The sequence below is a fragment of the Tupaia chinensis genome, unplaced genomic scaffold (genome assembly GCF_000334495.1).
Source record: "Tupaia chinensis unplaced genomic scaffold, TupChi_1.0 Scaffold141517_1, whole genome shotgun sequence".
NCBI lineage: Eukaryota > Metazoa > Chordata > Mammalia > Scandentia > Tupaiidae > Tupaia > Tupaia belangeri.
The window spans coordinates 217,243-233,483 of record NW_006201378.1 but is presented as its reverse complement, the minus strand read 5'-3'; the positions used below and the strand labels follow the sequence as shown (position 1 = coordinate 233,483).

Below are 16,241 nucleotides of genomic sequence, written 5' to 3'. Positions count from 1 at the left end.
GTCCTTAGAGTCATTTTTTGCTATAGGGTGAATGCACTCCCCAGAGAGACAGAAAGGCAAGAAATCATCCCCGAGTGTGAATGTACACGCTACAATCCCTTCTCCATTATCCTTTCAGGATCTTGGGCACATACACATATGCCCAGCTTGAGTTTTAAGCCACCAGCTTCAGGATTCAAACCATAGTCAACTATGTGGGAGTTAAGTGATATAACCATTCTGCCATCTGTTGGTCCCATCGATTCTTATTTTAAGGTTCACTAATGACCTCCAAACTTCCACTGTCTTTTAAAAAGTTAACTAAACACTTTTCCACACTGATTAATAGAAACAAATGCCTGTTAACCCAAATTTGGTTGGGCTTCTCTCTTTACCCCAGGTCTCTGAATATTGGGCCACCTTCGACCTGACCCAGTATAGAGTTCCTCTTTACCAACTCAAGGGAGTAGGTTGGCCTTGGAGTAACACATTCCTTGATGGACAGTCCATCATGCCAACTCCTGTCCACCTTACTCCTCCACACCTAGTTCTCTCGGCTTTGATTATGTCACTTTTTAATGGATGACTCATTTCTGCTAACCCTTGGGACACTGACAGATCTCATGAGCATTGGAGCCTTCTCCCAACTGCCATAGCTCTCATCCCCCTATTAGAATACACTTTTCCTCTTTTGCAATAATCTTCCCCAATGAAGTCTTTTCTTACTAAGCTGGGATTTGTTGAGTATTTTACACTTAGAGGAGTTGTGAGTACTTTGGCCTTAGAGAAAATGTTAAGCCACTGGGAATTGTAAAAGATAGTCATATAGACCTTGAGCATTGGAGAGGGAAGCATATAGCGCTTACAAAATGCTATATAAACTATAACTCTATAAAACTCTTAGAAAATGCTATAAATATTTGATAGATAAATCATGGGAGAGTTTCTAGAGGCTATAAAATGGTGTAGTTACTGAGTAATTTTACCTGTATCTACAAGAGGCCAAGGAGCCATAGCTGACATCTGGATTCCACACCACACAAGGTAACACCTGATATCCAAATCCAAGAAATGTGCTCCATGGATTTATAAAGAATCTTTGACTCATTGATGTTTCACAAAGCTATTTTAGCAACCACAAAACTGGAGATGAGTAAGTGAATCTGTCAGGTGTCATGTCTACACACTGAAATCAATGATTGGAGTTTTCCCTGGAGCTGACTTTCTGCAGTTCATGGATGATCGACTGGTTATGCTAACTGAGAGAGAAAATCAGGCTTTTAAAACTTACTTCATTAGGTTTAAACATTGTTTTGGAATTGATGCTGTGATTAAAGGATTCAATTTAGAGACCAAAGATATTCTCATTTCCCTAACTTCATTAGAAATATAATAGCTGGTTGATAATTACTCCTTTGGCATCTAACAGACTTAGATTTAAATCATTGTTCTACACATAGTGGTTCAGATTTCTACAATTTGGTCAACCTCCCTGAGCCTTGGTTTCATCGTTTGTAAAATGTGAATAACATACCTTAGAATTGATGTGAAAATCAAGCACAGCCTGTGGCACAGAGTGCTCAATGAAATTTACTATTGCCACTATTTGTTTTAAATATTTAATTTTTATTTATTATTATTAGTTTTTAATTTTGCTGTAGGGCATGTGTACTAACCAGAGAGAGAAAGAAAGAGACAGAGAGAGAAAGAGAGAGAGAGAACTCAAGCATCCAGGTCTGGGGCTTGAACTATGGTCAGCCATGTGGGAATCTAGCACCTTAACTATCATGCCACCTGCTGGAACCAGCCATTATTTTAATATAGTGAAACAGAAACAATTAGCACTTTCAGACAACTGAAAATGTTTTTTAAAGAGCAAATGCAGATGTGTAGGCAAAAACATTAATGAAGGTCTGAATACAAATGTATTATTTATGCATAGTTTTAATTCAGTTAGATGATGGATTCATGGCATATTTTGTTTATTTTCCCAGGCCCCTTCATAAAGAAAATTACTCCTTTGTCCACAAACCATGTATTTTGATAAAGTTTATCAATTTCAGTCATATTTTCTGACCCGTGTGACCCCAGCTGAGCTAAAGCATAACACTTATTCACCTGGTCTCATGATGGGACAGAGGTAGATCACATTATCTATCTACCCTACTAAGATGGTGGCTTTAAAATGTTTACCAATTGTTCTAGGAGAAGAGGATTCTTGTCTTTGATGACTAAAGCATATTTAGATTGGGTTATATCCCCCATGTATATTAGAAAAGATGATTAAGAAAACTATTGGGTTGTTGGGAAAGTCATGATACATTTTTGTATAGAAAAACAGAAAAATACATCATGAGTTTCCTGATGACCTAACTGCGACAATGGAATCCTTATGCCATTAAGGCCTAGATTCCAGTTAAGCCTAAGTCCATCCAGTGGTAACCTTATACTTCTTTAACTAGATTGAGTTAGGTTTTCATAATTTACAGTCAAAGAGAGCTGATTTGTAGAGAAGACCCTGGATTGTGTTTTCCCATGAAGATTAAGTAGATCTAGTCACTGATTCATGGGATGTGATTCAACTGTAGAACTCAAATTAGTTCAAAAATTTAACCAAAACTGAATTTTCACAATTATACTTATCACTGATTGCATGAACACACTTCTGTATGTGTGTGTGTGTGTGTGTGTGTGTGTGAGAGAGAGAGAGAGAGAGAGAGAGAGAGAGAGAGAGGGAATATAATGGAAACACTATTGAAAAGATCTGATAGAGTGGTCTTAGCTCAAAATGCAGAAGTAGATGATAATTCCTATCTTGATGTCTCTGACAAAGTAGAAAGAAATACCTGGAGCAGCAGATGGAATTTCTTTACATAGGAAAATGATTCTCTTACATTTGCAATGAAAAGGAGCAGAGGAACCAGCATTTGGCATAATGGCTATGTCGCTGGACTCCCATGTAGTCAACCACAGTTCAAGTCCCTGACCTGGTGGCTTACTCTCATGCCGGGCGCATGTGCGTGTGTGCCCAAGATCCTGAGAGAATGGAAAAGAAGTGATTACAGCATGGCCATCCCCTCTGGGGAGTGATTTCTCACTTTATGTCGCTCTGTTTATGTCTTTCTGGTGAATGCACGTGCCCTATAGCAAAAACCTCTCCAAAAAAAAAGAAAAGAAAACGAGCAGACTAGGTGGGTGTTCACGCAGATCTGCACCTAGTGGTAGAAAGTTGCTTCCTCTCTTATGTCCTTTGTGTGTGTGTATGTGTGTTAGTGACTTTCAAATAGGAAGCAGCACTGTTTGCTGGGGGTGGGGGGTAAAAATAAAGATGGAGAATGATGAAAATCACGATGTATCATAGAGAAATTCTGGCAATGTTTATAGATACACTGTTTACAAATCTAGGATTATTTTTTTGTTTTCCTCCTACTTGATTCTCTGTCTCTCTCTCTCTCTTTATTGTCCTTAGAGTCATTTTTTGCTATAGGGTGAATGCACTCCCCAGAGAGACAGAAAGGCAAGAAATCATCCCCGAGTGTGAATGTACACGCTACAATCCCTTCTCCATTATCCTTTCAGGATCTTGGGCACATACACATATGCCCAGCTTGAGTTTTAAGCCACCAGCTTCAGGATTCAAACCATAGTCAACTATGTGGGAGTTAAGTGATATAACCATTCTGCCATCTGTTGGTCCCATCGATTCTTATTTTAAGAGAACTCTATTGTTAAATCTATGTCTATATTTTAACTTCTGCTGAGAATGTAAGCAACAATGTCTATGAGTTCAATCTAGAATACTTGCCTTTGACAGTAATAAAATATATTTCTGAGGTCAAACTGTGAAATTAAAGAAAGCAAGTGATTTAGCTATTAAAAAAAAATAAGCCCTAGATTTGACATTTTCACTTCATTTGATTTAGCAATATTCAAGAAAAGGCCAGTTAAATTACATTCCATAAAATGAAATGTTGAACTTTTTCACATGTCAAAAATGCTCTGATAATGGTTGATCCAAACTTTTCTTCGAGATTGCACATTTGGATGGATAAAATAAGAATAAAGTTTAGTCATTACATTGTCTATTTTTTCCTGACATAGTTTGAACAGTCTATATGACCATTATCTTGTGCTAAGAGAAGGTATAAATATGCAGAAAGATACTTTCAGACCCACTTCCATTATGGCGTGACGCTCTGCATCTTATGTGATCCCCTGTGCCATGAATGGAGTCCCATCTGTAGTAGAAGATACAGTGACAAATAAGACAACTCTGTGATGGCCTGGCTATATGGTCAGGCAGGTCTGTGAGGACAGCCATGGGAGCAAGTGCAAGATGGTGGGAAGTGACAATGGGTAAAGCTCAGATGACAGCCATATCTGAACATCCCCCTTCCTGCCTATGTCTTTACCTGTATGCTCTTGAACAGGAATGGTTCCACCAATAAGAAACCAACATTCTGCTAAAAATTATTTTGGCTGTATAAGTTTTCCACCAATAAGGGAGACTGACTTTTAAATGTGATTGAAATGTAATTAGCATATTCATCTATTGAAACTTACCTTGGTAAGCAAGTTTAAATCCTTGCCGGTTTTGGGAATGGTCACTGTAAAAGTGGATGAGTGTCTCGTGTGTCGTACTCAGCAATGCTGAAGGTAGATCCGTGCCACTAAACTGTCCAATCATGGGGCTGGTGTGGTAGGGACCATTCTGAATTTCAAGGTAGTCATGATTAGCTTCAGTAGAAAAATTCAGAAACTGAATATGTGCACCTATGGGAAAAATGCAAAATTAGTGAGCATTTATACCAACATTCATAAAATTGATATTTATTGAAAGCAACCATATAAACCTCCACAGAGAGTATCTCTCTTTAAGACTGAACAGTATATTGGAGAAGAGCATGTCTTGGATTACAAAGCAACTGGGTTCAACTGGGGAGTATATCCCTACTATGAGCTACATGATCTTTGTTCCTGCAATGAATATCCATAAGTCAATTTGTTTGTGAACTACGACTATCGGTAGCAGTACAGCACAGAGACATATAGGCATTATTCATAGAATGGTTACTAGCACACAAATGCATGATTTTTGTCCATTGCTTTAAGAATTATAACACTAAATATAAGATTGTTCTCTAAAGTTAATTTATGGCTCTATCAAGGAAAAAGCCAATATTGGGCTAAAAAATACAGCAAACTTTAAAGTGACATTTAGAAGAAAAATAGAGAGGCAAAGAATTAATGGGATAAAGAAATGTGGTATTATTTGTTGAAGATAATTTTATAGTATTATCAATTGATCTAGAGAGAAATGTACACATGTTGGAATATTCACTTTGTAAGCTAGCTAATGCAATTGAATGTATAAAAGACCATAAAGACCATGAAATAATAATAAAGAAATACTAAAAATGACTTTTAATCTAACTGGTCGATCATACCATTGCAAAAGATATTTCTTGGTTTAGCAAGTGACTATCATCAACCATGGTATGCATGCCAAGTCAATTGTTGATGTTCAGAAGAAACACAATCTAATAAAGTCCAGTATAACTCTGACGGTAAAATCTTAACAGCTTTGCACAGCTCAACATACCAAAAGACTGTTCAAATGACCAAGATCTCTAGCATCATATTGATCTGTGTACTAAATCAGCTATAACTGGCAATTTAGAAGAAAGTGGAAGTAACGTAGAGTTGTTCGGTATGGTATTATGTCACTTTTGAAAATTCATTTGACTACTGTGTCTAAAATATTTAATTCATTTAAATAGCTTATATAGAAATCCAAAGACATTAGCCTTTGCCTAAATCCAAGCAATTAAATTGGACAGTGAAGATTAAGCTGAGAATACCAATAGCTCTTTGAGAATATCTTTCAAAAACTTTACTTTGTATTGTTCTCTCATTTTTGACAGGCAAGAAGAGCTTTATTTTTTTTTTGTCTGGCATATTATGTGCTATAGAATAAGAAAATTAAAGATAATGCTGACTTGTACATCTAGTTAAGTGCACAGGCATACAAAAACTTAAGCAAATTTATCATTGATACTTGTGTCTAGGAAAAATGCAGTTATCAAAAGCCAGAATTCAGTGAAAAAGGGAGGAAAAATAGTCTCAAGCTAAAGAGGTTTGGAATGAAAAACTTAAATGTACTCAATGATGTTCATAGTCAAACTAAAGAAAAACTATTTTATTAATTAAGGATAAAACTTTGTGAAGAAGAGTGAGAGAGTAGTGGCCCTTTCTGGTTTGCACGGTGTAAGGCCAACTGCTAGACTTGGGATCCAATTTACTAACTTCTTTCCCAGCAAGATAATCAGTATAATCATAATTTTATAGATAAGCAAACTAAGGTCCAGAAATGTTAGGCATTTTGTCTAGTGTAGCACAGGACAGGGAAGAGCTAGGTTTCCACCAAGCTCTGCCCGACAAAGTCCTTACATTTTCTGGCACAGCATCTAAAGAGATCAGATGGGAACTAACAATCTCATGGTATTAAAGATATTGCACTTCTTGGAGAATATTGGTTTGTGTTAAATTTGTTCAAACTAAATTGAAAAAGAACTAACAAAGAAAACAGTATGTGGAAATCTTGGAAATAAGCTGAGGAATCAAAAACAGAAGGAAAAGAAAGATCTCTAAGAAATGGAGCAAAATTGGAATACCCAGTAAGATGAGCAGTTAGCGTCATATACATGGTCCAGGCCTATTCATTACTAGCATATCAGCAGTCAGGAAAGAAATATTCCAGTTTCTGGTTGCCTTGGCCATTCTGATATGATATACTACATATAAGAAAGATGAAACAATTCTTTAACTTGAAAACATTTGTGTGTGTGTGTGTGTGTGTGTGTGTGTATTCTAAAATGTCAACTATTGCTCTTCACTGAATAGCCATCAATGAACTTAAGCCCAGCAAATATTTTCAGTCAAAAGAAATTAGAAGCATGAGGAAAAAAAGCGGGGAGGGAAAAAAGTGGGGAGGGAAAGTGGAAGAAAATGTGAGCTAGTGGATCTATGTCTGTCTCTATTCTGAATTGTACCCAATGGACTGCTATGACAGTTTCACTAGTAGATGACACATCCGTGTATAATTTGTTCCCTTATTTATTCCCGTATCCATGGCTTAACTAAAAGCACAGTTTTCTTTTGTAGTTTGGCTCAAAGATCTAATTTATAAAAGAGTTTTGTTACTAATAAACTATACTAAAGAATCCTTTTTGTGTGACTACATAAGAGACATTGAAACTGAGTTTCATAAATATCCACCATATTTGTCACTACAAGGTAGAAACAAGAAAGTCACACACAAGAACAGCCAAAATCAACCTGTTGAGTTACTGACATTTCTATTTCTGTCCAAAAAGCAGCTGATGGGATGGAAAACTAGGGCAAGATTAGACCATTTAAAATCAAGTAGCAGGGCTTAAAATGTGCTCATTTCAGACATGCATATGCAGACTTTAGATATATTTATCCAGACACTCATTTTGAAATTCACGGAATGACAGAGCCTCGAAAGAAATGAAAGACAGCAAGCAGATCAAGGAGTGGAATAATTGAAGATGGCCAATGTCTCAAAAGTATAGGATATAGTGACAGTGGCTTTTTACTGATCTGGAATTAAACTTGAAATGGAAATGGAATTATGACAATTATAATATTGTGAACAAAATTATCATTTTAAGCAGGATAAATTATACAGCCACATATCAAACACCTAATACATATCAGGAAATAGAACAGAGTCTAGCTCTAATCTGGCTTAAAATAGAATTATTTAGCTATCTAATTTTCAGCGAATTGCTTCCAGTTTGACATCATAAAGCCCAAATGAAGGGATTAAAATAAGCATAACCTAGTTATCCTTTTATTATCTCATAGAAGGCTTTTAAAAAAACTAAGAGAGAGAGAAATACACTGTTCCAACAAGGAAAGCAATCTGAACGTCTATCTTTGGTGGAATTTACACAGCCAATTCTCATCTGATTATAGTTACATATTGAAAATTAATTGCCAGAAAAGAGTCACCTCCACAAAGAATTTTTTGCCTTTGGGATTTGACAAAAATTTTAATAGTAATATGACAATTATTTCAGAGTTAAAGCCTTGTTTTTAGTTGATAAAACTTACAAATATTGGTTGTGCTGTTTTCACATCTTCAATATGTAATAAACACATAGAAAATGAGTGAATTCATAGTTAAGGAATTTAGTGACTGTTCTGAAGACTCTTATATTGGCCTATGCTTTCAGATGGTCCAAAGGCATAGTAATTTTGGACAGTACTATGTGCAGTATTAGTGTCATTGTTTTACATCATAAAAGACAACGATAAAGTAGAAAAAAATGTGATATTTCTGTTAATTGAGCCCTTAGCCATTTTCAAGGAAATAGAGACAGAACTTTTGAGTTGATTGAAATGTGCCAAAGCAACAGAAAATAGCAACCCAAGTCAGTGAAAAGGAAAGAAAATGACATAAAAACGTGGGAGAATTTGGTTAAGCTATTAAAGTTAATGCTTAAGTAATGCCTTTACACTAGCCATTTACATTGCTTCAAAGCCTCCCTAAGAGACAGATATATTTTTTAAAAATAGAAGAAACAGTTTAAAATCATTTTTGTAACTTGTGAAAGTTTATAACACCAGTAATTGAGTCGAGGTCTCCATTCAGTCAAACTCAGAGCACAAATTCTGAGCCAACACCACAAATATTGCATACTGCTCAAGTCCTTTCAGCCAGAATGGTTTTGATCATTTCAAGAGAGGAGTTATATTGTGTCACAGAGGCAGGCTGTGGAAAACAGGTGTTGCCAGAATGAATAATTAGAGAAGTAAGACAAAGGTGGGTTTTCATAAGATGCCAAAGCAACCCATCACTTTTGTCTATTTAATTGAACTGTTGATTGAGCTACAGTCATGGGACAGGGTGGGGGTTGGATTCATCAAAAGAATTATTTGACTAAGATGGTAGCTGCTTAACTTGTAGACTGGATCATCTAGCTATCGATCCCATATACATCCAGTTATATAGAAAGATTCGATCAAGTCTTAAAACCCAATAAAAATCCTTCAGGAATAAAAGACTTCAAATATATTTTTCCTCAGAAGTCAGTAATATTATTCAGGGTAATTAGAGGAGCTGTCGTCACTTGATTTTTGTTTTAAGTTCAGGTAGACCTGGAACTGAACCCTGGGCCTTCCCATGTAGCTTCCAGCATAGCAGTAACCCTACTGCCTGTGGCCGTGGGCCTAGTCCCACTCTTACCACTATAGCAGCTATGTTCTGAGAAACCAGATTCCAAAACTCACAATCAAGGAAACAGAAAATATGTGTGTTTAGTACTAGAGACAATTTTTAAACAATAGAAATTGCATTTAAATTACTCAGGAAGAATAGTAGAATTTTTTGTTTGTTTGTTTCGGTAATTCACTTTAAAATTTTGATTTATCATGCCATTTTATACTCAGTATTCTCTTTTTATTTCAAATTTGCCCAAATCCCATGCTTTAGTCATTTGTTTTACCCCAAAGCAATTTATCCTAAATAAGCAATACTTGTAAGAACCTTATAAGAGGAGGCCAGCAGGTGATGTGGTGGTTGAGGTACTGGGCTCTTACATGACTGACCATAGTTAGAGTCCTGGACCTGGGAGCTTGCTTTCCCACTTTCTCCCTCTCTCTGGAGAGCACATGTGCCCTATAGTAAACTAAAATAATAATAAAAATAAAATAAATAATTTTATTTTTTTTAAAGATTCTTATAAGAAACTGCATTTCTCATCTTACTTAGATCGAAACTACTCTTCCAAATGTTTCCTGAAATTGAATCTAGCATCCAATGAACTGGGGGTGTTTTGTGTAAGTGCAGAATTCTTCAGCTCATTCATCCAGACACACTGAATCAGAGCATCTGGACCTAGGTCTTGGGGATCCATGGTGTAACCCTCTATCTCCACCCATACCTCCTGTACACAGTAAAATGCACGAACCTCATCTAAGAAACCATTTTCCTTGTTACTTATGGTTCCAAGTTTAACTACATGTAATTCCTAACAAAGAAGTCATTCATATTGGGGCTTAAATAAGCAAATTTCTTACCATTTCCATTTACTTGATGAAATTGTCAGAGTTAATACAAAAACAAACAAATGAAAATATACAAAAAAAACAACATTGTTTTTAAAGTACTTAATATTGTTTTCTGAACATCATGGAAGAGACAGGGCTAATAGAAGGCCACTTTACATATACACACACACACACACACACACACACACACACACACGCAGAAAATATAAGGAAAGGGCAGGGTAGTGACTGTATTATGTCATTTGTACCATCAGTAGGAAGAACTGGTTAAATCTAACATAATTACTTACGCAAGCTATTTATAGCATATATGCTTTTCCTTAGCGTTAAGGAGGAAATGCCTTTTTCGTCTTATTTTCCAACTTGCTTACCAAGATCATCACAGCACAAGACAGGTAAGACATTTATTGTGACATTGGCAGCAACAGCTGCCCTACCTTTCCAGTCTCCCTTCTTGTCCCACTAGGAAATCAGGAGCCCTTTCTTGAGCTGTCATTACATGGACTATGCCAGAATCATTCTAGAGTTTGAGCTCTAATAAAATACAAAATTAACTTATGAGAGGTTAAACAAGGGAGAAATTATAATAAAAAGATATACCTCTACTATATCCCCACTTTTCTTCTTGTATAAGAAACGTCTAGAATGCTAGACAAACAAATGCAGATTACTGCGATTCAACTGCAAACTTACTTTTTCAAAATTTCCATGAGAAAATGATATTTGCTTATCATTTGGGAAATTTTGGGAAAAACGTACTGCCAAAAATAAGACAAGCTTCAGAGGAAGGAAAGGGACCTGGGATAAAAGTAATGCTGTGGGTATAAATGGGGAATCAAATAGGAGAATCTACAGCTGCGACTGCAAGGCCTTCAGATGACCCAGATGAAATATTTTACGTGCAGCTGAGATGTGCTTTGGCATTTGAGAGCAAGGGTCTTGATGTTATTTTGAGTCCTGTGTGAAGCTATGGGGTGACAGAAATTACAAAGAAGAGGTGAAAATGAAAGAACTCTAGAAATATATAGAACTAATTAAGAGTTTTCAACTATGAAACTAAATTGGAGTTAAAAACTAGGTAGTAAAATTTTCTTGGAATCTGCAAAGTGCTTTGAATTACTTAATCAAAAAAAAAAAAAAAAACCCTTGGGGGGAAAAAAAAAAAAAAACTTCAAATACTCACCATGTCAGGGAACCAGCCACAACTTACAACATACATGCCTATCTAGCAAATTTCTTTTTACTCAGAAATTTATATAGGTCATACATTAATCATAGGCAAATCAGGTGCTTTACTTACATTAATCTATAGCAAATCATTCTGAAGCATAACAGTATTCTAAAAAGCTAGAGATAGTCTTACTATTTTTTATGCAGGTACAATTTAAGAGATAAAATTTCATTTTTGCCTTTTCTTCTAGTTCTTCTTTGAACACCATTTCCCCCCTTTATTTTTTTTAAATGAATCACTGTGTTTCATTACAGCATACCAAATAAATTTTCTCACCCACAATATTATGTATTTTTAAGGATTAACATAATTTTAAAGATATTTTATACTTTTTTAATTTCAATCTTTCTTCAAATAAATTTGTTTTAGATTTATAGATTCTGAACATGAATTCTGATATTTTGGTTTAACTGAAGTTCTTTTCTTACATAATGGTTTATAACTGAACACTAAAATGTAATATAGGAAACAATATCATTCTCAGAAATGATAGAACAGTAAAGTTGAGAAGGGAGTTAGATGACTGACCTTGGTTGGAATCTCAGCCCAGGTAGCAAAAAGAACCCAAAAAACCCAGGTAGTTGTGTGTACGCACCTATAGTCCCACGGGATGGAAAAATCAAGAGAGACTGAGGTGTAACCACACCCCACAGGGGGTTGCTTTCTCATTTCTCTCTCTCTGTCTCTGATGAGCACACATACACACACACACTCTCTGACAAAATAAAAAGTGAGAAAGAGAGAGAACAAGTTAAGACAATGTTTATGCCCATTCATGAGTAGAATGTTTCTAATTAGTTTTAAAAGAAAAGTAGAAAATATGTGTAATAATAACACAAAAAAATAGCTAATATAGTTTCTGGGATTACTTTTGTTTGTTTTAGTTTTTTGTTTGTTCGTTTTGTTTTATTTCTTCTATAGGGCATATACACTCACCCAGAGAGAGAGAAAAACAGAAAGTGATAAAAATCATCCCTCAGCAGAGATGGCCATGCCAAAATCCCTTCTCCTCATTCACCTCTTGGGATCTTGTGCATGCACACACATGCACTTGGCATGTTCTTCAAACCACAGCGTCTGGAATTCCAACCATGGAGTGACCATCTGGGATCCCGGGGCTCTACTACCACACCACCTACTGGCCCTATTCTTGTTTTTTTAAAGTAGAATCTCACCATGTTGCATTCTTCTTGCCTCCACATCCCAGCTGGGGCTACAGGTGGGCACCACCATGTTTAGCTTTTTCTTGTTTTGACAGTCTCACTATGTTACCAACCCAGCTTTGAGCTCGATATTCTTGTCTCAGCCTCCCCTAGTTGCTGGGATTATAGGCGCATTCCACTGCACCCAGTTTTTACACTGGACCAGTAATTGAACTCAGGTCTCCCAGATGGGCCCAGCCTACAGAGTGCAGTACCTTAGTACTGCAAGCCACCACAGTTGGGACAGATGGGTTTTGTCTTTTATTGTTCTTCCTCAAACGATGCCACTGAATACCTACATTAGTCTACCTACAGTGTGTGCATTAGAGAAAAATCACAGGTGGAAGAAACTTAAATAAATTAACAAAATTACCAAGAAACATGTGAGGGAGGCAAGGAAAGGCAAGAGAGGGAATCAATACTTCACAAAGACTATGCATTTTTGAAGAGAGGCCAGAGGCAGTTTCAGTGCCTATAACAATTAAAGTTATAAATTATTTAAGGTGGTTAACCTGAAGGTTGATAACTAAATAAAAACCATTTTCATGAACTTATCAATGAGATATATAATAAAAATGATCAAACAATACTATCTTTTCAAAATATGGCTTATATTTAATTTTAAATGCGTTACAATAAAAAAAAAAACCTTCAAAATCATCCTGAAGAAATAATAACCATCACTGAATTCCAGAGATCGATAGGAAAGGTGGCATTATAAATGAAGAGACTGATAATTGCATTAGGGAGGCTACACTGTGCACTTCATGTGCCTACTATATCATCATTCAGTTAATTTAATTTGCCTTGAAAAGAGTTACATGGCTGAATTGATTTTTTAAATAACTTAGTTCTCAAAGTTACTCTGCCAAAGCTTTATTTAAATCTGTAAGCCACTTTCAATTAAAGACACAGTTATGTCAACAGAATAAAGACACTTTTTTTATTGAGCTTAATTTGTTCCAAAATAGACATGCAAAGCTTGAAGTTGAAGGAATTAGAACTATTCACTTACCATAGCCAATGGGCAAGGAGATCTTCCAGGTGCAGTCCAAGTTGTTGGGATAGGAACCTGGAAAACCCGGGCTCAAGATCACTCCTCCCATGTTGCTCAGCGCCCCTCCGCAGGTTGCTGTGGAATGGAGGAGAGCCATCAGTCCAGTGGGTTCTGACTTTCTCCCAAGAGTATCTAACCCAACCCTCTCAACTCTACTATGCTAAGGGAGAGCAGGTCTCATAAGGGAATTTTGCCCCTAATTACAGGATACAATGTAATGTGCTTTAATTATTGATGGGTTTAAGCCTCCCTCCTCCATGCCAATTGCTTAAGGATAGAGATTTTGTTTCAAATCTTCTTGTGGTCCTCAGAGGTTGTCATTCAAGTTTAGTCCATTTACTATTCTCATTTCAGTTGGGCATCAAATTGACTTCAGTTTATCAGCTGCTACTTACTGAGTGGTTGTGTTAGTTACTATTTATTGTGCATTAACTATGTTCTTCTGTCCATGATAAGCTAACTATGCTATATCACTGAACTCTCCTAGCAACCCTTAAAAGTTGGGATTATTTTAGCTCCCTATTAGAGATAAGAAAACCAAAACTTGCAGAAATGAAGAAATCTGCCTCATGTGATATTTCTGGTAAACAGCACAACCAGAGCATTCCAGTTGTGACTGGTTCCAGGACTCAAGTTTTAACCAGGACACATTATCACTGATTTTTAAATTTTAGAACATAGATGATGGCAACAGCTTTTTCTCCAGGAAACCTTAATTTGTGATGATGGGAATGAAGTTAGTTAGCCTTCTCTCAGTGAGTATCTGTGAATAGCATGGTAGGCTACTCTCTCTGAGGTTTGACTATAAAGGAAAATTATTTTATTTTTAAAAAAATGCCAAAGATGTAGGTTTGAGCATGTAAAATTCTAATATTTGACCATTTGTGGCCTATGTAAATGGCAATTCCTTGCATTTCAAACAATACAAACATTCCTAAATTAACCAAGTTCTGTCCCTACAACTTAGTCATTAGCAACTTGGTCTATAAGTCAAGATCTTGAAGGCGTATGTCTTGTGGCTTGTCATGGTGTCCTAGGGTATTTTCTAATCACTATCATGTGATATCGCACTACAATAATATAATTCTATCCACACAATAGCATATATTAGATATAGTCCAGGAAGCACCAAGACGTACCATGACACAATAATACAAATCCTATGTAATCATGTTTATTTATTCTGAATACTATTATAGGTGCAGAATAAAATAGAAATTTATAGAAATATGTAGTCTCGTGAAACTGTAATGTTCCAGTTAGTGAATACTGACTGATGCTGTGAATGAGATAAAGACTGAGAGAGGGGATTCTCCATGTTGGAGAATTGGTCGTAAGTCCAAGCAAGAGGTCATTAAACAGGTTTGTCATTAAGTGAGGAGTGGCTATAGTACAAATGATGCCACCTCTTTTCAGGAAGTCACATGAAATGACCTTATTCTTACTCTAACAGGGCTCTCCTTAGACAAAATTATTCTAGGCAAAATATTTCAGAAGTCCCTTAGTACATGTAGAGGAGCCTTTTACTTTTTTATTTATTTTTCATTTTTTATTTTTTTAAGGTTTTTTGCCAGAGGGCATGTGGACTTCCTGGAGAGAAAGAGAGACAGAGACGGTGAATAGCCATAATGCAAACTCTTCTCTTCTATTCTCCCCTTGGGACTTTGGGCACGTATACACATGTGCCCCACATGATTTTCAAGCCACCATGTTTGAGAACAGAGCTGTGGTTGGCCATGTGGGAATCCAGCCACCTTCACCACCACACCACCTGCTCGACCACTTTTTATTTTATTTTTAATCATGATGGTAAATTCACTGTAAGGAAAATGCAACTCTAGTGAATATGGTCATTGTTTTAGTGGGAGTATTATATTTGGGGTTTCAAACATGATGTGAGTTAAAAAAGTGAAAAAGTGTATTTTTCCAGGACATGGGTCAAAGTTTCAGGAAAGTCTGGACAATATCAACTCTGATGTTATGTCGAGTATAAGCCTCCCAAGGTGGCTTCTCATGGGGGATACCAAGAATTTGAAAAGGTAGGTTCTGGCTTGTACTTGGGTCATAAGACTCTAGACCTCACGGAAGACACACTTGGGGATCTCAGTGGCATATCTAAATATATTTGGCAGTAACGCCCCTTTCCTTAGCTTTTTTAGCAATGACAACAGCTATGTATATCTAACCAAAGGGAAGACGGATAATATGACACATGCTATATTGATGATAAAACCTGAAAAACAAATGTCTAGTAAAAGTGATATTTCTCGGGACCAGCAGTTAGTGTAATGGCTATGTCACTGGACTCCCATGTACTCGACTGCGGTTCATGTCCTGGACCCGGTGGCTTAAAACTCATGCCAGGAGCGTGTGCGTGCATGCCCAAGATCCTGAGAGGAGAATGGAGGAAAAGGGATTGCAGCATGGCCATCCTCCCTGGGGGGTGATTTCTGGCTTTCTGTCTCTCTGTCTCTGTCTGGCGAGTGCACGCGCCCTATAGCTAAAACCTCTCAAAAAAAAAAAAAAAAAAAAAAAAAAAAAACCAAAAACTCTCCCAAAAATTCCTTTTTCTATTAAAGCAGATTTCTTTGGGGACATTAGTCATTAGTTTATAATTCATTATGAAGATTTCTCTTTTCTATTACGAGGAGAGTCTGCTCCATTTGAAGGT

General features: G+C 36.5%; 1 protein-coding gene across 1 annotated transcript in view; it reads right to left on the bottom strand.

The window, feature by feature from the left end:
• CSMD1 (CUB and Sushi multiple domains 1) overlaps nucleotides 1-16,241 on the bottom strand; it is a gene marked incomplete at its 5' end in the record, with an annotated part of 442,872 nt that overhangs the window by 210,064 nt on the left and 216,567 nt on the right. Inside the window, 2 exons of the mRNA XM_006163216.1 lie at nucleotides 4,543-4,752; nucleotides 13,529-13,645. Of these exons, the coding sequence (XP_006163278.1) occupies nucleotides 4,543-4,752; nucleotides 13,529-13,645 (327 nt within the window). The remainder of the gene's footprint in view (nucleotides 1-4,542; nucleotides 4,753-13,528; nucleotides 13,646-16,241) is intronic.